This window comes from Halichoeres trimaculatus, unplaced genomic scaffold (assembly GCF_033239565.1).
Source record: "Halichoeres trimaculatus isolate MK-OKI-2021-1 unplaced genomic scaffold, fHalTri1.1 fHalTri1_scaffold_21, whole genome shotgun sequence".
Classification (NCBI taxonomy): Eukaryota; Metazoa; Chordata; class Actinopteri; order Labriformes; family Labridae; genus Halichoeres; species Halichoeres trimaculatus.
Window position 1 is genome coordinate 6,270,828 of NW_027437199.1, and position 23,362 is coordinate 6,294,189.

The 23,362-nt window shown below is 45.6% G+C and overlaps 1 protein-coding gene across 1 annotated transcript; it reads right to left on the reverse strand.

Annotated features, from left to right (window-relative positions):
• Positions 1-1,716: 1,716 nt before the first annotated feature.
• golgb1 (golgin B1) lies at positions 1,717-21,004 on the reverse strand. The gene is made up of 20 exons (XM_074698735.1): positions 20,925-21,004; positions 19,765-19,843; positions 19,146-19,337; positions 18,943-19,059; positions 18,694-18,858; positions 18,487-18,609; positions 16,725-16,838; positions 15,890-16,544; positions 15,728-15,804; positions 12,995-13,055; positions 6,832-11,662; positions 6,261-6,672; positions 5,349-5,582; positions 4,427-5,272; positions 4,159-4,352; positions 3,078-3,237; positions 2,865-2,965; positions 2,706-2,777; positions 2,518-2,608; positions 1,717-2,431 (listed from the first exon to the last, which is right to left on the reverse strand). The coding sequence occupies exons 2-20, from the start codon at positions 19,831-19,833 to the stop codon at positions 2,294-2,296; spliced, it is 8,652 nt and encodes a 2,883-aa protein (XP_074554836.1). The 5' UTR covers positions 19,834-19,843; positions 20,925-21,004; the 3' UTR covers positions 1,717-2,293.
• Between the last annotated feature and the right edge of the window lie 2,358 nt (positions 21,005-23,362).

Consider the following 23,362-nt stretch of genomic DNA (forward strand, 5'->3'; position numbering starts at 1 on the left):
GTACTTTAACCATGCATAAATCCAGTTTAATCAGAACACACCAGATCAGAATTAAAAGTCCTTTTATTCAAAGTTGGAAATATTGACAGTGAGACCAAGGGCGCAACAGAAAGTCAGACTTTGGGTCATTTTTAGTCAGAAACAAAAAGATGAAAGTGTTTTTAGACCAGTGTTAAAAGAGAAAACATTGTCACAGTAGTATGAAGAGAGAGCTCCTAACATTGAGTTTAACTAACGAACACACTGCTTTAACTGAAAAAACTGACTAATTATCCATTAATTATTCATTGAGTAAAAGGACAGAGAAGATTTAACTCTGATTAGATGATTAAAAAAAGGAATCTGAGCCCAAACAGTAAAAAAAAGACCTGAAAGAAATTAAAAGAGTTCCACGTCTGTTTTTCCAACAGAAATAATTCAGCGTATTAATTTCTGAACATTTCAGCTCCTCCGCTAAACCACAACCACTTTATTATTCTTCTATACAGCCCTTTTTAACAGTTATTTACAGTAAAAGTGTATTTCAGTGGGTAAATAATAAAGCAGATCATGATTAGAGAGGAAAGTTAAATCACCAACAGTCAGATATTGAACAGAGATTATAAATGTAAGCAGACTGCTGGATAATAAATTATGCTACATCAGGAGAGTTTATGATGATAAATGAAAACAGCATTTCACCTGAAGGATCACTTCACCTCTAATCTCAAAGTGTGCAACTGAAGCAAACAGACAGACAGACTGAATGTTGAAGACGAAGCCCCACAGCAAACACACGGCGTGTGCAGCTCTTATGTATGTACATGATTTAATATAATGCTTTTCACCAACAGCTGGTTTAAAAGAAGAGGAATGTGTAGGAACAGAGATTGCACTGTGCTCGTTTTTGTGCATTAAATGGGAACGAGAGGAAGAGAGCGGACTAGGACAGCACAACCTGAACCCTGAAGCCATTCAAAGCAAGTGATCGAACATTTAAGGACTTCAGTTTGAAGCTTTTTGGAGAGGGTTAGATTAATATCACAACCTATCTGTTAGTTTCTTTCAGTAAAGATGAAGGTGATGATGGAAAAGAGTAAACAACCTGGCTCGGATAAGACATCAGAAACTCTTAACTCAACACTGAAACTTAACTTTTATATGACGTTGGAGGAGATCGGACGGAAATTAAACATTTTCAGCTTTTGCTTGAGACTATCTTTAGTCCGGTCACAGAATACTGCACAACACCATGACCCAATAACTCAACATATTATTTTTTCCTCCAATTAAGAAACAAACGTTTATTCATCCATTCATTTTTTGTTAACCCCTCTGGCTATGTTTATTTTTCTCAATCTCAACTTAAAGTTTGGTGACAATCTTGTATCTGAAATATCTCATTTTAAAGAGGCTGAAACGACCTGGTTAGTGTTGGTAATCGCTTTGAAACCAACCTAAAGTAAACTATCTGTGTTATCAAGAGATGATGAGATAAATTTATCTGCTTAAATAGATTGAAAAGTTTAGTTATTGCAATAGAAATCAGCCAAGAACTTGGGGAAACCCCTAAAATGAAGCTTTTTTTAAAGTATTTGTATTACTTTTATTCTTTGTTTTTCTTTCTTTTCTTTACTTCTTTTTAATTTGACTCTTCTTGTCTTTACCTCATGTCTTACCTTGTTTCAATTTATTTAACTAATTTTTCTTGTTTGTCTTTAAGATATCAAAAACTTGACACTGATCCATGATACTTCAATTTTACTCAGTTATTTTGAACAGCTGTAATACATGTATCTTTGTATTCTGTATCTTAAATGTCTTTTTTTTTATCTCTTCCTCTTTGTTGTTGTTGCTGCTGCCTTTCTAAAATTATTTACTTATTTATGTATCAATCTATCTATTGTCACATAGCTGGGGGACACATTTTTCTGAGACTATATCAATTACAAAAATGAAAACTATTGTCATCCTTATGTTGAATTTAAAAAGGTTTGAATTGAATGTGAAAACATGATGACAATAAAAAGAATTGACAAAAAAAAAGTTGCAAGCCAGGCCTTTCCAACACCACCACCTGATTAAAGACTTCACTCTGAATTTACTTAGACTTTAGATAAAATCAAGAACTGTCCCTTTAAACCATCCTTCTCTGGGTTTTAAAAAAGCCTCTAGTCACACAACAGAACATGTCTGAATGAAGATGCTCAAAGTGAAGCCCTGTAAAGTGCAAAGTTTGTCTCTCTTCCCGTTAAAACGCGTTGATGGCTTGGGTTAGGTCTGTCCACCTCCATCCAGGTGTGAGGAGCTGCTCTCAGAGGTATCCGCCCAGACACATCAGCAGCAGGACGTGCACGGTGAGCAGGTAGAGACCCAGCAGCAGAGGAGTCCGCTGACGGGAACAGAAGGCCGCTCGCAGCATCCGTGTCACGCCGGGGCCGCCTCTTCGAGTCTGAGGAAGAGGAAGTTAGAGCAAAAACTCAGCATGTTTGTCTTTATCATCACAGGTATCAGGAGGACAGAAAAGGCGGGGCTTACTCGAGTAACAGCTCCGTCTGATGGCTCAATGAACACAGCCGTCTCTGAGCTCTCCCCGTCCTGTCCTGAGTGCCATTTAGCCTGGCTGTGTCTGGGTTGAATGAAAAACAGACATCATACTGAGTTAATCCTGCAGATTTATCTTATCATCATTCACTGAAACATGAAACTCTGTCCTCATCTCCTACCGTCTGAGTCGATCCTCCATGGCCATCAGCTGCTCCTCTGCAGACACTCGCTGCTGCATCTCTTCATTCAGCCTGAAGCACAGGAAGCAGAAAACCTCTTCACCACTGAAAATTCATCACAGAACTCTGAAACATGCTTTCTAAACTACATTTTTTTACCGTCTCTGCAGCTCTTTGACTTCAGCCATGTATGCGTGGCTGTCCAGCTGGCTGCTGCGCTCCTGAGGGGCTCCAGGGGCGCTGTCCACCTCCTCTGTGCCCTGCAGGAAGAGACAGGAATCAGTAAATCATGCGATAATGAGACAAAAGAGGAAGCGACTCAGCGACTTTGAGCATCAGATCGAAACCCTCCTTCCTGACAGTCCCCTGTACCTCTCTCTGGTATTGCTCCTGCTGGAGTTTGGGTTTGTGAGCCCGGGCCTCTTCCAGCATGGCGCTGAGCTGCCGTACTTGTTGGTCCCTCTCTGAGAGCGTGGCGAGCGTCTGCTGCTTCAGCTGCTCAGCCTGAGCCATCCAGTCGATCCGCTCCAGCCTGAGAAACACACAAAGAGCAAACATCAATATAGATCAAAAGTCAGCAATCTGCAGCTCTTTGACTCCTTTGCAGTGGCTCCAAGTTTTTGAAATTTTGGCAACTTTTTAAAATTTTGTTTTAATTTTTTTTTTTGCAAATTTGTAAAATGAGAAAATTTTGCAACTTTTTTGTTTCAATGTTATTCTTGTTTGATTTTTGATCATCTTTGAATTTTCAAAATTTCTTGAAGCTTTTTGCTAATTTTTGAAATGTCAACAACTAAAAAAAAATTAAAATTAAGTGAATTTTAAGTAAATTTAGTACTAAGTTCTAAGTAAATAAGTATAAGTAAATTAAGTAAATTTTTGAATTAAATCTTTTTGCATTCAATAAAATTTTGCATTTTTTTTCAATTTAGTTTGATACTTTAGCTTTGAATTTTTTCAAAAATTTTTGAAATTTTTTCCAAACTTCTGAAAAGTCAAATCTGTTTGATTTTTGCTCTTCTTTGAGTTCTCAAAACTGTAACTGCAAAATTGCTGCAAAACTGCAAATTTTTAAAATGTCAACTGAAAAAAAATAAACCTAAGTAAATTTTTTAAATTTAATTTCTTTTTTTTTGCAAATTTTTGCAATTAAATTTTTTTTTTGAAAATTTGCATTTGTTTTAAATGTCAAAATGTTAAAACAAACTCAAAACTTGTGCAAATTTATCAAAAATGTTTAATTTAGATAGCTAGTTCTCAGATTTTACTGTGTATAGAATGTCATAGACCTTATAGGTATGTGAAGACAAAGTAGATTTTGCGGCTCCAGAATGGCTTAAATCCAGGTGAGCTGAAACAAATGCCTCCTATGAAAGTAAAGGTTGCAGACCCCTGGTCCAGATAAACTGGCGCTCTCCCTGACAACAGACTAAACGCTCGCTCTGTGCCTCACCTCAGAGTCTCCACTTCCTGTTTGCCCATCTCCACCACGCGCTCTAGCTGCATTAAGACGCTCAGCATGTCCTCGTTCTTCTTCTTCTCCTCAAATAGCTCCTGGCCCACTTTGATCAGCTCCCCGGCTCCGAGCCGAGCCAGCTCTGACTTCTGCTTCTTCAGCTCAGACGTCTGGTTCTGGAGCTGCTCCAGCTGCTCAGAGAGGAAATCAAACCATGAGCTCAGAGTGACACAAAGTTAAAGGAGAGTCAGCCCCAGTTACTCACCAGTCGGTCGCGGTCGTTCTGCAGAGCCTGCAGAGCGTTCTTTAGACCCCACACCTCTCCTGTGGACCCTCCTGTGGACCCTCCTGAGCCGCTCTGAGCCACGTGGCCTCCGGCTTTGCTCATCTCCTCCAGCCTCAGGCTCAGCTCTCGGGCCTTGTTCACGGCCTCGTCCCTGCTGTCCTGGAGCGAGGCCATGGACTTGGAGAAGGACTGGTTCTCTGCTTTCAGCTGCGTGGTCACCTCCTTCTCCTCCAGGAGCTTCTGCTCCACAGCCAGCAGGTCTCGTGCCAGCTCTGCAACCCTCTCCTGAGCGCTCTCTGACTCCGTCCTCATCACGCCTCCCTCCCAGCGCAGCTCGGCCAGTTCTTTGCTCTGCCCCTCCTGCTCCTGTCTCTCCCTCTGCAGAGTTTCCTCTAAGGCCTCCGCTCGCTCCCTGGCGGCCTGCAGCTGCTCCCTCAGCTTCTCCACCTCTGCTCCGGGGGCATCGATGACCTGTGATGATGTAACCTCAGCAGCCTGGCTGAGCGTCTCCTGCTCCACGACGGCTGACTCCTCCTCCCTCCCTCTGGCTTCACTCAGCATCTGAAGCTGGCTCTCTAACTCCTTCCTCTCCCTCTCCAAGGAGGCGATCTTCTCCTTCTGGGCTCCGAGGAGCTTCTTCTGCTGAGACTCCTTCATGCTCAGGACTTGGTTGAGCTCCTCTCTGTAGCCGTGGAGCTGAGCGGACAGGTGAGCCTTCTCTGCGTACAGGTCATCTCTCTGGACCAGCAGAGAGCGCAGCTCCTCCTTCAGGCTGTTGTTTTCTCCTGCAGCCTCCTGGATCAGCCCGTCCTTCTCCATCATCACCTGAAACACACCACCAAGGTTACAAACCTCTGACTGAAGCAGCTCTGACTTCAATTGTCAGGTTTCTGTGTCTGACCTGCAGGTGTTTCTCCTCCAGCTGTTTGTAGGTGTTGAGGACTCTGTCCCTGTCGTCCTGTAGCGACCCCATGGCCTTAGTGAAGGAGTCCAGTTTGGTTTTCCTGCTGTTGCTCTCCTCCTCAGCCTTGCGTAGTTTCTCCTCCAGGTCCCTCAGCTCTCCTCTCCTCTGCTCCAGATCCTCCTCTGCTGCTCGCGCTCTGCTGTCGGCTTCTTTTCGAGCCTCTTCTGCAGCCTGGAGATGAAAGAAATCCACATTTCACACTAATTTCTAGGAGTGGTAGAAAAAAAAATCAACAATTGGCATATCGAGATTTTTTGTTTGACAATATCTTGTCCGTTTCTTGTAGTTTTTTCATCTCTTTTTCGTCATCTTTGTATTTGGAGTGGATCATTACTTTGTGTGGCTCATTTATCGGTTATGGACACCAAACTGGTTTTGTCTTCAGTGATATTTTTACTATTTTAGCTCCTGTGTTTGTCTGGAGATCTTACATGTAACCATGGCTGCATTGTTTACATGTGAAATCAGCTGTTAGCAGCCTGTAGCATGTCAATGCTAACTGGTGCTAGGCCTGATGTTTCCCCACAAGGTGAGGAGAAGGAGGTGAGGATGATGTGCTGGTTCTCAGGTGTGAGCTAAGAAGTGACGACATCGACCTTTCCTTCCATCCATCGTTATTGGGAACGTAAGATCTATCTCCAATAAGACAGACAAGCGAACCGTGCTAACCCAGCAACAGAGGGAATACCAGAAGGAAGAGTAGCATCCTGCTATTCACAGACATGGCTTACGGAGCTAACATCAGACACCAACGCCACATTGAAAGAATAGCGTTTCGTCCTAGCCGTACTAGTTTCATGTGTTAATCTCACTCAGTTTGTGCTGCAGATGAAAAAACCCTCCTCATACCTCTGCTACAGCGTGCTCCTTCTCCCCCAGCAGCTCCACCTCCCTCTTCTCCTTCTCGTGCAGCTCGGTCTGCAGACTCTCCGTCAGAGCCTTGGAGCTCCTCAGGTCTGTCTCCAGTTGTTCCACATTCAAACACAGCCTCCTCTCTTCAGCCTCTCTGTCCCTCAGCTCCGTCCTGGTCTGGTCCACGTCTCCCTGCAGGCGACCCACGGCCTCCTCCAGAGCTCTGCTCCTCTGGGTCGCAGCCTCCAGCTCACTCTTCAGGGCTCTGGTCTCTTTCTGAGCCGACTCCAGCTCGGCTGTGGTCGTCTGAAGCTTGCTAGTCTCCTCCTCTAGGGCGGTCTGGATCCTGATGACTTTCTGCTCCTCTGCTTGGAGTTTGAGCTGCCATTCTTTCTCTGCTTTCTCCAACCTGGAGGGAAAAGACGGTGAGTTTTGGGGCTTGAACGAGAACACATTGGCCCTCATTTATCAATCTTGCGTGAGAATTGGCGCAGATCTGGGAGTAAAAATTAGCTTACGGTAATATTTATGTGTGATTTATGAATCACTAAGGTGATGAAGTTGTTACCTGTCCACTGCGAGCTGCAGCTCCTCTTTCAGGGCGGTTTCTTTCTGAAGCTGTTCGGTCAGGTCTCGGACTCGTGTTTCCGCCCCCCGTACCTCAGCCTCTTTGCTCTGCAGGGAGCTGTTGAAGCGCGTCTCCCACTGCTTGGCCTCGTCTAACACTCGGTCTCTGTCGTCCTGCAGCGAGGACATGCAGCGGGAGAAGGCGGCCAACCTGGCCAGAGACTCATCTAAGCGGGCCTGCGTCTCCTGCGCCCGTCTCTCCGCCCCCTCCGCTGCCTCTCTGGCCTCCAGCGTGGCTTCCTCCTCCCGCTCCCTCTCGGTGTACGCCTCCTCCAGCCTCAGCTCCATCTCCTTCAGCTCGGCTCCCAGCCTGAACCTCACAGAGTCCAGGGTCTGCTCTGCTTCGGCTCTCAGAGCGGCTTCTCTCTGCTCGGCTCTCTGTTCAGCCGAGGTTTTCTCCGCCAAGGCTTCGCTGGCTCTTGTCTGAGCCTGGTCCAGCTCGGCCCTGCAGAGGGTCAGGTCTGCTTCAGTCCTCTTCAGGTCCTCTGCAGTCTTTAAAGTCTCTGATTGGGATTGTTCCAGCTTCTTGGTGAGCTCCTGGTGGCCCAGCTGCAGAGCTTTAGCCTCCCTCCCCAGCTCGCTGATCCTCTCCTGGTAGTTGATGGAGTCTTTCTGCAGCTGCCGGACCTCCAGCTGTTTCTCCCTCAGCAGCTCCTCCAGCTGCCGGACTCGGCTCTGGCTCCCTTCCTTCACCCTCTGAGCGGACTTCAGCTGCTGCTCCAGCTCTCTCTGCTTCCCAGACTCGGCCTCAGCTTCAGCTCTTTCTCTCTGAGCCTGTCTCAGATCCTCCTCTAGCCGGGCTGCTCGGTTCCTCAGGGTCTGAACCTCGGCCTCCAGCTCCTCCCGCTCCCTCTCTGACCTCTCCACCTCCTGTCGTAGATCTGCTAGGCTGTCCCGGTTGTCTGCGGCCTCCTGCTGGTACCCGGCGATGCTCCCGTTGAGCTGAGCGAGCTGGTTCATGAGCCGCTCCTCCAGGTTATCCTTCTCCACCTCCAGGCTCTTCAGGAGCTCTTTGAACTGAGCCTCCCTCTTCGTCCCCTCCTCCATCAGACTCCTCTCCCGCTCTTTGCTCTCCTGGACGCAGGTTTCCAGAGAGCTGAGCAGACTCTCCTTCTCTTTGCTCTCCTGAAGCTCCTGCTGCAGAGCCTCCAGCTCAGCTCTGAGTTCAGCTTCCTGTTGGCGCCACAGATCCCTCTCCGTCTTCACTGCAGCCTCCATCTCCTTCAGCGTCTCCTGCAGCGCAGCCTGAGCGTCTTCTTTCTCCTCAGGAGGTTGAGGAGGAGTTTCTGGAGCTTCTGCTGCAGCTGATGGTTCCTCTGCGACGTCCTCGCTCTGACCCTCTTCAGGCGGCGCTGTGGTCATGATCCCGTCTGCCTGTTGAGCCATCACCTCCTCCTCTCTGACCTCCTCTCCCCTGATGGGATCACTCTGAGCGGTCTCTCCTCCTCTCTGTGTGAGCTCTTCCTTCAGCTCCTCAACCTGTCGTCCTAACTGATCTCTCTCTGTCATGGTGGCGTTTAACTCGGCTCTCAGCGCCTCCAGCTCCTCCTGTAGACCGTCTACCTCCACCTTCAGCGTGCGGCTCTCCCTCTTGGTCCCGCTCCTCTCCTGGCTTTCTCTCAGCCGCTCATTCTCCTCCTCTAACTCGTGGATTTTCTGCTGCTTCGTCTTAGCAAACTTCCTCATCTTGTCCTTCACGGTGTCCACCTCCTTCTGCGCCTCCTCAGCTTTACTCTCAGCTTCCTGCCTCGCCGCTTCATGCGTCCTCACCTTGGCCGCGAGCTCCTGTCTCTCCTGCCTGGCGGCCTCCAGGACTCGTCTGACCCGCTCGGCCTCGTCGCTCACGTTCTCGTAAGACTTAAGGAGGGTTTCGTACTCCTCCTTCATGCCTTGGACTTTCTCCTCCCACTCCTTAGACGCTCTGGCGGCCTCCTCTCTGGCGAACTCCACGTCTCTCTTGCAGGCGTCTTTCTCGCTCAGCACGCCCTCCATGGCCAGTTTGAGGCTCTCACAAGAGGAGCCCAGACTCTGGTTTTCCAGTAAGGTTCGGTCAACCTCCTCGATCAGTCGAGCCCTCTCTGCTCTCAGCTTCTCCAGCTCCTCCTCGGCTGACTCCACCTTCTGCTGCAGCTCCGCCAGCTGCTCCTTCTGGGTTTTGTTCTCCTTTAGAGCGTCTTTACGAGAGATCAGAGCCGCCTGGAGCTTCCTTTGGAGCTGCTGGATCTTCTCCTCGCTGTCTTTCTCCTCCTCCTGTTTCTGGGGGAGCTCGAGCTCTAACCTCTGAGTCTTCTCCTGCTCGGCTCTCAGCTCCTCCTGCAGAGAGGAGATGATCTGATCCTTCTCAGACACCGTCTCCTGCGTGGAGCTGATGAGGGCGCTCTGCTCGCTGAGCTGCTGGCTCAGCTCTGAGATCTGGAGGTTTTTGTCGTCCAGGAACTGTTTGAAGTCTTGAACTTCAGCCTGAAGCGCCGCGATCGATGCCGAGGAGTCTTCAGACGCTGCTTTGGACGCCGTCTCCATCTCAGCCTTCAGGGTCTCGGCGTAGGACTCAGCGAGGTGGAACTTCTCCCTGAGGTGGTGTATCTCCTCTGAGAGGGCGTCGATCTGTTGCTCCTTCTCTTTCAGCGCCTGCAGCTCCTTGCTCAGCTCCGTCAGCTCCGCCTCCTTCAGGGACAAACTCTCCTGAGCTTCCTGCAGCTTCACGTTGAGCTCTGTGTTCGCCGTCTTCACCGTCTGGATCTGTGTTTCCAGGTCTCTCACAGCTTCCTGCATCTGTGCCTCGGACTGGAGCTGGACTAGATCAGAGGACGGAGGTGGCGCTGAGTACGTCTCAGAGGAGGTGAAATCCACCCAGTCCTCCTGAACCCAGTCCCCAGCTTTGGGCTCTTTAGGAGTCTGATCCTGTTTCTCAGAGCTCAGTTTCTCCTCCAGCTCTTTGAGTTTCGTCTGCAGGGCGTCCTGCTCTCCGGTCTTCTCCTCCAGTCGCTCCATCAGCTCCGTGTACTCCTCCTTCTGCTGCTTCAGCTGCTCTCGGTGGTGCCGATCTTTCTCCTTGGCCTTGCGGATGGTTTCTTTGCGAGCCTCTTGTGCCTCCTGGACTTTCTTCTGCAGGGCTTCGCACTCGGCTTCCAGAGAGGAGACCTGGGACTGTAAGGCAGCCGTTTCAGAGGATCTCTCAGCTTCGTCTTTGAGCGTTTGATTCAGAGCCAGATCCTGCTGGTCCAGTTTCTGCTGCAGACTCTCCAGCTCCTCGTCTTTGGATCTCAGAGCTTCTTGAAGCTCCAGGAGTTTAGCCTCCATCTCCTGGACCTGGTGTCCTCGCTCTGACTCCTCAACATTTGCAGGACTCTCCTCCTCTTCTGCCTCCTCCTTCTCTTTGCGTTTCTCCGCCTCGGCCTCGAACTCAGCGACCTTCTTCAGGAGCTCTTTCCGTTGCAGCAGAGCCGCCTGCAGCTTCCTCTTGGTGGTGGTCAGCTGGGTTTCCATCGCTCCTTTCTCCTTTCGCAGGCGGACCAGCTCCTCCTCTTCCCCAGAGACCGTCTCTTCAGGACTGACTCTCTGCAGCTCCTCTATCCTCTCCTTCAGTCTCTGGACCTCTCCGTCTGTTTGTAGCTTCTCCTCCTCAGCTTGGAGGAGTTTAGCCGTCACGCTGTCGTTGAGCTGCGTCACCTCCTGCTCCTTCATGCTCAGTCGGAGGTGTAAGTCGCTGATCTCAGAGTCTTTCTCCTTCAGCGTGTCGTTGTGCGTCTCTGAGCTCTGGCTGAACTCCAACACGCTGCTCTCCATGTCCTGGAGCTTCCTCTCCAGCTCCGTGGTGAGGAGCTCTCTGTCCTCCAGCTGAGCGTTCAGCATCCTCACCTGTCCCTCCTGCTCGCTGAAAGCCTGACGCGCCGTCTCCAGGTTGTTCTGCAGAGCTCTGATCTGCTCCTCCTTGGTTTCTTTGTCAGAGGTTAAGATTTCAACCTGCTCCTCCAGAAGCTGCATCTCCACGCTGCGCCTCTCCGTCCCTGAGCTGCTCTCCAGCTCCTCTCGAGCTAACGTCAGTTTCTCTGCAAAGCTTCTGCTCTGAGACTCTGCTTCTTCTTTTTCCTGAGCTAGACATCGGGTTTCCTCCTCCAGGTGTTTGATTTTCTCCTCTGACTCTGCCGCTGAGTCTCTGAGCCGCTGCAGCTCAGCCAGGAGCTCACTGTACCTCTTCTGGAGCTCGTCAGCGAGGACCTGAGCGAACACTTGTCCAGAGGAGCCGTCTGCAGACGCAGAGCTCTGCTGGGACAGATTAATCTGGACCGTCTCTCTGATCACCACAGAAGAAGACTCCACCTGCACCGTGGAGGTCTCTGACTCCATGCTGGTCGCCTCCCACGACTGCAGCTGCAGGACGGAGGGCCAGTCCTGAGCTCCATCCTGGTTCACAGCTTCCAGGAGGGTCCAGCTGCTGTGAGCCACCTCTGAGTCGCTGCTGGCGACCATCTCGTCTGAAGACGCTCCTTTGGACTCCTCTGGAGATTCAGACTGGTGTCCAATCAGCTCTGGGCTGCTTTCTGTGTCCACAGAGAGGACGGAGGTGTCCTCAGCCACTAAGGTGGTCTCCTCCTCCACCTGAGGCTCCTCTGTGGGGTCAGCAGGACTGTGAGGGGGGTCATCCTGCGCTGGAGCTGGAGTCTGGTCCACCTGAGAGGAGACGCGCTCCTCAGAGAGTCGGAGGGACTCCTGCAGAGCTGCCAGCTCGCCGTCTTTCTCCAGAAGCTGCTGCTGCAGCTCCTGAAGACGCTCTGAAGGAGAAACAGAGAGACAGACAGTGAGACGACGAATGAAAGTGCACTGCAAAAAACTGAAATCATATCAAGTGTTTTTGTCTTATTTCCAGTAAAAAATGCCTTTTTGGGCTTAAAGGTCCCATATTATGCAAAAATCACTTTATGAAGTCTTTTAGTGATACTTGTGGGTCTTTGGCTTTCCTCCCAGCCCACAAAATGTGATATTTAACGACAAAACCTGTACTTAGTAGTGCTTGTGAATGTAAAATCCTGACCTAAAACGAGCTGTTTGGATTTTTGGGAGTTGCCGACGCCAGCGATTCCCACAGCAGGGAGGAGAATGCTGAAGTTGAAGAGCCATCGCTGCTCTGTTTTTGGCTGTAAACAGCCACATAATTCAATGAACAAACTTCCCATCTCGAAAGAAGACACGAGTAAGTGTCTAGACATCATTTATCCAGGAAATGTGCCAGCTACACTCAGTAAAACTGAGCATGTGTGTGCTAGTCACTTCACGGCCGACTGCTTTTCCAACTTTGGACAGTCCAACAGAGGGCTAGCGAAAAGACTGGTCCTGAATCCAGGGGCATTACCAACCATCCACCAACAAACCTGAGACCCTGGAAATGTGAGTATTTTAAATGCTGTGTGCTGTGGAGCAGATGGAAGAACTTTCCTCAGTGTCCCCCCTGTCTCTGTGTTAGCTTCAGGATGCTAACTTAAGCTGTGGTTAGCCTGTTGTTTTAGCCTGTAATGTTACGGTAAACGAGCTTCGCTGTTTTCTAAACATTGTGCACTCGGAGCTCGTGGCGCCGCTCTCAGTGACGCTGAAGAGCGGGGCGGTATCAGCGGTGGCTCATTTACATATGAAGGCCACGCCCACTAAATCAGAGCGTTCTGAACAGAGGGGCTATGAGAGCCTGGAAACAATGCTGCTGTGCTTGATTTATTGGCTTTTTGGACCAAAACATGTTACTACCATGTCATGAAGACATCAATGATCCATATTAAACTGAAGAAAAGGAGCAGAATATGGGACCTTCAAGTAAAAATTGTCTTTTGATACTTGATATGAGCCACATTCAACTTATTAGTCCAGAAAAATGTCTTGTTTCAAGTTATTTAAAGACAGAAATGAGGTCTGAATTGCTTGTAACAGGTAAAAAAAATCTGCAAATGGAACAAGAAAAATGTGCTAAAAAATTTTCTTCAAACTAGAATAATGTCTTAATACAAGTAACTTTTCTGTTGTCTTTAAATAACTTGAAATAAGGAATTTTTCTGTAGTAGTCAGGTGAATGTGGCTTCTCACTGATCAGGAATAACCCATGTTTTAGTTTTTAGTACCTTTATAAGCTTCAGATAAATCCTCTGATGGTGGTTCAGCCTCCTCCGTCTTCTCTGACATCTAAAACACACAGAAAAAAAAGATAAACATCGTACAGAGGACACATCATGTGAAGAAAGAAGAGGAGGAGGTCATTGTGTCTCCTGCTCTGTGTGACCTCCCTCTGACCCTGCAGGTGTTTCTGCTCAGACGCTCGATCATAACTGAGGATCAGAGCAATGCTGGATTAGACACACTGAGTGTCGTCTGTCTCTGACCCCGTCTGGGCCAAAGAGCAGCGCGTCCCTGGACCAGGTGAGGAGGATGACACCAGCCTCTCTGCTCTGAGCTCTAAAACTTTCATCCAGAGGGGAAAAGTGTAGTGACACGCCTGTCTCCATCTGTAGACTTCATCTTTAGACAGAACTACATGAACCTCATGCACCAAAGCTTACACTAAGCTCCCTAAACGTGAACACCTTTTAATCATGTAAACGGAGACACGGCAGAACAGGCAGTCTTTACAAAGGCAGCAGAAACTTTGAAGTTAAAGCTTCAGAGAGGCGACGAAACTATCAAAGTATCTCTCAGCTCAACTCAGACTCTTTTGAAGTTTATATCTGAAGGAAAACAAGCTGCTAACATCTGATATATAGCTGAAAATGTCCCAGAATGAGCTACAAACTCTTCTCTGTTTCAGAGTTACACTTTAAATCAACGCTGTGAGCTCCTAAAATAGAGGATTGAAAAGAAGAGCTGAGGTAATTCCAGGCTCAAACATTTGATTATGTAAATATCTGTCGGCATAGCTCAGTCTAACCAGCGTGGACTAGGCTGGAGAGGTGCTGCTCTGCAAAAGTAAAATCTAAAAAAGTTATTTTCAGTCAAATACGTCTTCTTAAACTCAAACTGAGCCACATTTACCCGACAAGCCCAGGAAAATATCTGATTTAGTGCTGTCAGGGGATTTAAAAAAATTAATCTTATTAATTACAGGATTTGTAATTAATTAATCTAATTAATCACATTTTAATCTCATATCTGCTAAAGGTCCCCAAATAAAGAATTCGGCCAAAATTAAAAACGCTAAATATGCTACCATTGACGTCTATAGAGGTGGGTTCTGGTGGAGCTTGTCAATCAAATTCCTGCTCGTTAACTACTGTGGGTGAGAGCGGTGTGCTCTTTGGATGAGAGCTCAGCATGGATATGAGGAGAAGATGTGAGATGACTGAGACATAGAGAGACGCTGCAAGTCAGAAAAGTTCAGGCAGCTCACGCTCCAACTGAGGATGTGTTGCAGTAGTTCAGAGAGAAAAAGCGGTGCCATCGTGAGGAAAGACGGCAGAGATCATGGAGACGATCGAAAGATGGAGTGCCCGAGATTAATGTGATCATAAAAAGTATGTTTTGTCTGTTTTTTGGATCAAAAACAGGAAGAGTAATTTAAAGTGTGTTTAATTAATCCAATTAAGGAGTTAAAGTGACAGCCCTACTTTCAATATAATATTTCTGGTCTTTCCAGGTGACTGTGGCTCAGATAAAGTTTAATACGACAAACTACACTAAAGATAAGACACAAACATGTGATTAGAGTCTTGTTTTTGAACTGTAGTTCATCACTTAAATTCTTCTTCTCTTGAGATTAAAACTCTGAGTCAATGCTTCCTTTATTTTCCTAAACTCCTGAATTGTCAGCGGACAAAAATGAATAAACTATTTTTATGTACTTATAGGAGTGTGTATACATGGGTATATAGGTGTATATGTATATGAGTATGTATGTATGTTTTTTTAACATAATCATTTATTTATTTTTACCACTTATAGTTACAAACATATGTTTGTGTATGTGTAGATATATAGAAATAAATGCCTGTGTGGGGATGTGAATGTATGAGTGAGTGTAGGTAAAACATATGTGGGTTTACATTATTTGGGTATATATATATATATATATATATATATATATATGTTTGTGTGTGTGTGTGTGTGTGTGTGTGTGTGTGTGTGTTTGTGTGTGTAGATATACAATAATTATTTTTTAATAATTCCTATTATTATTTTAACTATTATTAATTATTATTAATTTTACTATTAGATTTTTTTATTTTAATTATTACTATTATCATTATTATTATTTTTATTATTATTATTATTATCATTATCATACTGATGGAAAAGATAATAATGTTGTTTGGTCAAGTTAGGTTCTGTTATGTGCCGGGGAGTTGCTAGGGGAAATAAAGGGGGAAAAAAAATAAAATAAAAAATAAAATAAAGGAAAAAGGAGTGGTGTTTTATTTGAAGCAGTAATATGTTTTGGTGATTTGCAACAGATGCTTAATGTAATGAATGATTGATTGTATTGTAAACTTTCTACACTCTGAAAATTTAAAAAAAAAAAATGAATGAACTACGCTGGCTGAAAGTCGAAGATTCAGGTGAGGAAAATGAAGCAGCAGGGGACGTTCGAAACATCCTCTGAGAAACAAAAACCTCGTGACTCAGATTTTATCAAAGCAAAACCAAAACCACATTAAGCTGAAAGAGCCTGATACACAACCAAACACTCCAGGCCTGTGGGGGGCGCTCTTAAATTTGCAGAAACTTTCTTTCTGTCTCTCCTCAGCTGAACCAACAACAAACTGACTGACCTGATGAGCCTCTTTCACTGTGTTCAGTCTCTTTTCTTCTCCCTGGATGTTTAAGCATCTTACATTTCTGTGACTGAGGCGTTTCTCCAAACTCACCGTTTGGACCTGCTGCTCCAACTCTTGAACCCTGGCCGTGGTTTCCTCCTGCTCCGTGGTTTTTCTGTCCAGTTGTTCTGAGAATCAGACATTACTCTTTAAATATCTAATGAAATGTTTCTGAATAAAAACACAGAAGATAACAGAAACACATCATCTCACCCTGAAGGGTTTCCAGGGCGTGGGTGAGCTCGGCGCACTGAGCCTCTCTGTCGCTGTGTTCCTCTCTCAGCCTCGTCAGCTGTGTCTCCACGGAGCGCGTCGCGTCCAGGAGCAGAGAGAGGTCAGTGGGGACGGAGGCGTCCTCTGCTGCCTGGACGTCCTCCTCAGCCAGAGACCGGAGGTGTTTCCAGATCCCAGCCAAGACTTCACTCTTCTTCAGAGCGTCGTCATGTTCGTCTCTGAGTGACGCCAGCTCCCGCTCCAGTTCCTCCACCTCAGCCCGCTCCTCGCCCGCTCTGACCCCGGCCTCTCTCGTGGCAGTGAGCTCACTTTGAAGCCGAGCTGTTTCTGCTCTGTCCCTCTCCTCAGCCTCCTTCATCACCGTCAGCTCTCCCTCCAACCGGGCAACTTCCATCTTCTCCTTCTCCAGAGCCTCCTGACTCACGAGCGCCGCCTCCCTCAGTGAAGCCAGCTCGCCGTGCTGCCTCACCACCTCCATGTTTGTGCTCTCCAAGGTCTCCAGGCTGCTTCTGAGGGACGTGAGCTCCGCGTCGGTCCTGCTCGCCTGCTCGACCCATTGCTGCCTCTCCTCCTCTCTGCGCTTCAAGGCCTCAGAAAGCTCCTGCTCCATCTGCCGGAACTGAGCGGTCAGGATCTGAGAGGAGAGAGGAGGACGTGAGTGTGTGTGTGTGTGTGGAGCTGTGGGTGTGTCTGTTTGAGGAGCTTTGTTTTCATCCGGCAGCAATTAGTAATCATTAGATCATCTGGTGTTGTCTCTGCATACACAGACTGTCCATCTCTTCACAAACAGCCTCCAGAGCAGCAGGATCTGTACCTGTTTCTGCTGATCAGCGCTGCTCACTTCCTGCTGCAGCATCTCCAGAACCTGAGCTCGAGAGTTCAGCGCCTCCTCCAGCTCCTCACATCGCCGCTGTGCTGTTTGCAGAGCCTGAGAGGAGGAGAGACGGATGATGAGTCTTTAAGGTGTAAACATGATGCTGGTTTAACCCACAGAGAGGAAACACTGTTCAGTGTACATTGTTGTTGTTTTTAACACCCCAGATTACCATATACCTTAATAATCCACCATAAATAGATTGTTTTTAATCTATTCTGTCATGTAAAGTCATGAAAAACCTGACAGAATGAGGCTGTTTCCCATTGAAACATCATTAAAGCTGAGTGAAACATTGCTAGTTTCAACATGCTAACTCTTCAGTAAGGAAAGTCACTATCTGCTGTCCCAGAAGTCACTAAAAGCCACTGAATGATGCTGCTGACTAATTTGTATAATAATCCGTTTGCATGTAAATGTCATGGACTCTGTAGGAGAGAGAAATAACGTGGGAGAGACAGAAAGCAGGAAAAACACAACATCATAAATATGTTTAGAGCTACAAATTAACTTTCTTCTGTCCATTCTTGTTTTATTTATGTCTAAATATCAACTTTCTTCCTTTATTTGGGCTGGAGACTGGCAGAAGACTGTCTGTGATTTGGATAGAGGAGGGGCTCACACACGCTGACCATTGAGGAGCTCAAAACGTGTTTTAACCTCAGATTCTCCAAACTCCAGAAAAGTCGCAAGAGTTGTCGTATTTTAAAAAATCAACAGAGAGGTTTGAAAAGTCATTAAATGTAGTGAAAAAGTCTCTAAGTTCGCAACACTCAGTCACGGTTTTATCCTCCACTTTCTGACCACCGTCATCAGAGCTCACACTGAATCTAAAGAGCTCCCAGACAGCAGAAAAACACAACGCCACAGGTACTTCCTCTAAATCTGTCTTCTCTGCTTGTCATGGAAACAACACACGATTCCCCACAGTGTCCTGCTGTACTTCTTGCCTAGCGTTGCGGATGCGTACGATTGAAGCTACATACTTACTTCAAACTCACCCAAGTGGCCGCATATCCGGTAGCTCCGTCCCTGTCGTACTCGTTTTTAACTTTTTGTTGGTGTTTGCACTGACTGTGTTTAATAATCTTGCACTATCTACTTTCAATAACATCAGAACAGATTTTTCCCTGTTTAAAGGTGTTTTTAAATTACAGACCTTCTTACTCTCATTTGCATGGGTTGTGAACATCTCATTTCATTTTTATCTCTAATGAACATATTTTTTCTTTGATGACGGGCATGTGGGAGGGAGGCATCAGTACTTGGGGTTAACTGTAACTATGTTTCATGTCATGTCAAGTTTGCCTTGTAAATGCTACTGGATGCCTAGAATTTCCCTCAGGATAAATAAAGTATCCATCTATCAAGTTAAATGACGAAAAAACAAAACACAAACTGAACGAAAACATGCAAAATCGAACAGTCCAGATTTTTTTCATAAACTGTTCCATCTCTAAACCTCAAACATGAAAGTTGAACTCTGTGCAGCAGTTAGACCTGGGTGTAACTTATCAAATCAGTCCCTCTTGCGTAAAGCTAGTCAAAACCTCCTTCATTGATGTACAAATGTCTTTGTTTATGTTTAGAAGACTCTGAATCCTATAATTAGGTGCTTGCAGAGTGGACGAGCCATTCACAGCATAAACTCCAAATGTGTCACTTCAGCTGAGAAGATGTGGAGTGTTTGTGGATCCTCTACCTGTTGCAGCTCGCCCTCGTTGCTCTGCTGTGATGACGCCCTCAGCAGCTCCTCTTCGTGTTTCTGGATCTGTTCCTGAAAACGTACGTCCTTTTCACACACCACAGCCTGCAGCTTCCTCAGCTGACACACACAGACAGCAGATGATTACACAAACAGTCAGTGTCTGTGAGCAGAGCGGGACTGTGTGAGTTTATAACAGCTCACCTGCTCAGCATGAGTGGACTCTTTCTCCTGGAGGATCTGCTCTGTGGTCTGCAGTCGCTCCTGAAGCTCTCTGCTTCGTGTTTCCTCCTCGATCAGCTTCTTCTTCAGCTCCTGGAGCTCCTCCTCGCCTGCAGCAGGAGCTCCTGTGAACGAGCTGTCTGGACTCTGAGGGGACAAACGGATGATCCGTGACCTTAAAGCACACCTCAGCTTTTTAGACACAGACTGATCTGCATCTTCACAACTCACCGTGGGGTCTCCTCCCTGCCCTTTCAGCTCTGTGATCTGTTTGTTGAGTGAAGCCATCTTAGCTTTGGCCTGCAGTTTGAGTTTCGTGAAGCGAGCGTCAGCCTCGTCCTTCTCGCTCTGTGCAGAAACATCAAACACTTGTTGATCTGTGTCACCACAGTCACTGAATCTTCATCATGTAAAACACACAAACAGGTTTTTACCTTGAGCTGAGCATCTTTGTTTGACAGCTCTGAGTCTTTCTGGATCAGCTGTGCGTCTTTGTCTCTGATGAGCTCCTTCAGCTGGACCACCAGCTGCTCCAGGTGAGCCAGCCTCTCCAGGGCCTCTTCAGGGACCTCAGTCTCTGCGGAGACCAGATCCTCTCCAGCTGGAGGCTGAGGCACCAACATGCTCTGTATCAAGAAACAGGACATTTACTCAACAGGCAAAAATCGACAGGGCTAATAAAAAGTTTTTCTTTGTGAGAAACTTGAGTTATAGGTTTGTTTTAAATCAGATTCAAGGTTCAAAAGTTATCCAGTGAGATATTTTAAATCAGTAAACTCATACTTTTTTGATATCTTGTCTGGCACTCGAGCAGAACACAGCTCTCTTTGACCCATTTCTGAGCAGAGGATCCTTTTAGAAGTTATCTTTAGTCTAAAAACATGAAACAGAAAACCCTTCCTATCCCTCTGCTCTCATCGAATCCAACAGAGGATACAAACCTCTGCAGACTTTGCAACCACACCGTGCACAACATCGATTTTTCAAAGTTAGGTTTTGAGCGCAGTAAGAAATAACCTTTCTTACAAAGGAATAAATATCTGTGCTGCTCACCTCTGGGTCTCCATCTGCGCCCTCCTCTCCAGAGAGCTCCTGGAGGACGTTAGCCAGACGGCTGAACATCAGGCCGGCACTATGAGGAGGGCAGAGTCAAAATTTAGAAAAAAGTCCATTTTTTATTTTACACCATCATTCTTCCCCATGTAAAAATGCATGCATGCAATCCTTGAATAAATCTGTCTTTGTGTGATATGTACACATGTCCTTTGACTGTATGTTTGCAGAGAGCTCCTTAACTCTGACACTGACTGACATGTCCTCTGAAGCTGTGAATACAGGTGTAGTTGAAGCCCAGTCTCCGTATTAAAGTGGAGGGACCTGAATTTCACAATAGAGCTGAAACTTTTAGTTATTTGTAGAAAATAAAGGAGAGAAACATAGCTTTTAATGAGACGGTTTAGTTTAAACTGCTTCACAATTTGTGTCATGTGATAAAACAGGATGCAGTGTGACCTCCTTCTACCTACTCTTGATTTCCTGCATTTTATGGGCCGAGCTATAACCGGTTATTCAGGTATATAACTCAAAGGTTAGCCATCGTTTAGCATAATTGTTGCTTTCAGTCCAGCAGCATTTTTTTTTACCACGCTATAGCCCTTTAAGTTCAAGTAAGGTTCAATAAAAAGTTTTAAAAAAACTTACGAATTCTGTTCATACTCAAATTTCTCTAAACTTCCTGAAAAAAAGCATTTAAATGTCTATTTTCCTTCTCTTCCTAGAAAACCCATTGTCAGACGCTCTCCAGCCCCTCTGCACCGATGTCATCCGAGCAGAACCGACTCCCCCCGAACCTTCCAAACTCTCCACTGCGGCTGCGTCACTCTGTCTGTGAACAGCAAAGATTAAAGCTAGCTAAAGCGAATATGGACCGAAACCTCGTCCCGCCGTCAAACAGAGAGCTGTCCACAGAGCAGCGGCCTCGTTAGAGGAGTGAGACTCGGTGTCATGAACAGGAACCTCCGTGGAAAGCTCCGTTTGTTTACCCTGAGTGTAGTTTCCACGATACAGTAAGTGAGCTAAAGCTAATAAGCTAACTAACGCTAAATAAGATCAGATTGAGGCAAAGCTGCTCCGCTCGGCTCTTCTTCTCATTCAGAGGCTTTATGCAGCTTAAGGGCAGGTGTGTGTTGAAAAAGAAAGGAGTCCTGACTCACCTGTGAGAGTGTCTCCAGGTGAAGCTGTTATTTGGTTTATTTCCTCGGATGGATGTCAGAGCAGAGCCACATCACCAAACTCTCCTCTGCGCTGATTGGACGGCAGGGATCGGCGTATCCAAGGGGGTGTCTACAAATTTCAAGGCGTCTACTCATCTCCAGGGAGCATCTGTGTAAAGATTTACACCCCAAAAAACGAAAAATGATCCCTTGAGCTACTTTTGTGATTCCACATCTGCAAGAAACCCAAAGACTGTAAGAATGGCTGGTCCTGACCAAAGAGTCAACCTGATCCTGAACCAGGGCAGGCAGCTGGGCAGGAGTCTGCTGCAGCTGGTTCACTACACCGCCATGTTTGTGGCGTTTGTTGGACGCTCTGCACAGTGGATTGTGGAGGCCGTAAAGTGGACCAGCCTGTTTGCACGTTACACTGTGTCGGTGTTTGACTCCATCTGCAGACACCTGCACTGGGGGAAGAGGAAAAGCGTGGCTGTCGGCGCCTGAGACCTGCCAGAGCGTCCTTCTTACTCTGACTGACTGCTCTCCAAACAGGAAGCCGAGAACATTCGGAAATGTGAAGTTTTAAAGGTGCTGGATGAAGAAGAAAAATGAGGCCTTACTGACGTCAGAAGAAATATAACTTTCTACATTTGTACGCTGTTAAAGTCATATCTGTTATTTTTGTACATGTGGTTATACAACGCTTTCATTCCATGTTTTATTTGTCGAAGGAGACGCTCTCCAGGTGTTTGGGAGCTTTTTTAAGGCCAGTCATCAAACACAAAGAAGAAACAGGGTTATGCAAACTAATGTAAAATATGAAGCAGGGTTCAAACCGTGTGACTTTATTCTGTTGTTGCACTGCAGCGGACTGAACACTACATGATGAATTTTACATCAACAGCCGAAACATGTTAAAGCTACATCTGTGCCTACTGAACACTACTCATCTGCTGTGGATAGAAACACTTCTTACCTGTGGAGATGCTGCTTCCTGTGACAGTCTTTGACCACTCTGCACTGTATACTCCAGAGGAACCACTTTGTTTGTTTTCTGCTTCGTGAGAAACGTCTAAATGAAGAGTGTAATTTTACTTTATATTAACAGCAGCAGCATTTTAAGTGACATTTTTATTTTTTAATTATGGACTAACACTTTTTTTTAATCTGTGAGCATGTTAACACTTTAGTTAAGCATCAACATATAAAACCGTGTTACTTATGAAGTTATAAGAATGCATTTTCAGAACAGTTATTACACTTATTACTCAAACATGCAGTCAGAGGTGATTTTATGGTGATGTAGTTCAGGCAAAGACAACTGTCTCCATATGTAAGCACTACTTATTAAGAGTATTGTATTATTTCTGTTTCTGTTGAAGGAAAAGCTTTCTCCTGTGTTAATTTTTAGCTTGAATGTTGGCTCGCTGAGTGTCACGGTCGTCCACGGTTTATGGCGTCTTGGCTTTAATCTGTGGTATCAAGTCTCTGCTGAGTACTGTTGTGTAATCCTGTTAATTTGTACAAGTATTAAACACAAGTAGAGCAACAACCCAGGAGTGTTTTGATTGATGATTAATCCAATCTGTTTCCTCCCCCGTCTTCATCAGAGCAGAAAATGAAGCAAAGTTATCACGAAATGTTTTAATGGACACAAACTGACGACAGAATTTATATTTTATCATGCGACCGCCTAAGGAAACAGCACACGTCATTTTAATTTTATTCTCTGAGTAGATTAAGTAGAAGGAATTTATGATTCAGAACTTTAAATGTTACTTCAGTCATTTTAAAAGTGACTTAAAGCTCCTGTAAGAAGCAAAGTTAAGCATCAACAAGAGAAGTTACTGTTCACAATTAGTTATGTTTAAGTCTGACAGGAGAGTGGAAGTCAGACTAGTTACTGCTGTTATAGACTTTCTTATACTGATTTGTTTTGTCCACAAGGGGGCACCAAACAAAACTCAAAGTGGAAACTCCCTCACAGGAGCTTTAATAGAAGTTTAGCATTTAAAAAGGAGATTTTTTTTTTCAGAAAATTCAAGAAAAAAATTAAATAATTCAGCTTTAAAAAATCTCCTTACAAAATAATTACTAAAGAAGATAAAAAGTAATTTAGAAAATAATAGAATAAAATAGAATATAACTTGATTTGTAATTGTAACAAGTACAACGAAATTGCTAAAATTGAAAATTTCATAAATTAATTAATAAATAAAATAAATAAATATATACATAAATTAAATAAATTCAATAAAATTGCATTTTAAATATTAAAAAAGAGAAGAGTTAATGGAATATTTTAGGCATATTTTTAAGCAGATATTTGTATTTTAATTATGGAGGCAAACTTAAAGATGTGTTTGAAAAGTGATTTTAGCCTCTTAAGACCCGAGCTTTTGTCTTGTGTGCATTTTTTAAATTCACATTGCAATTTG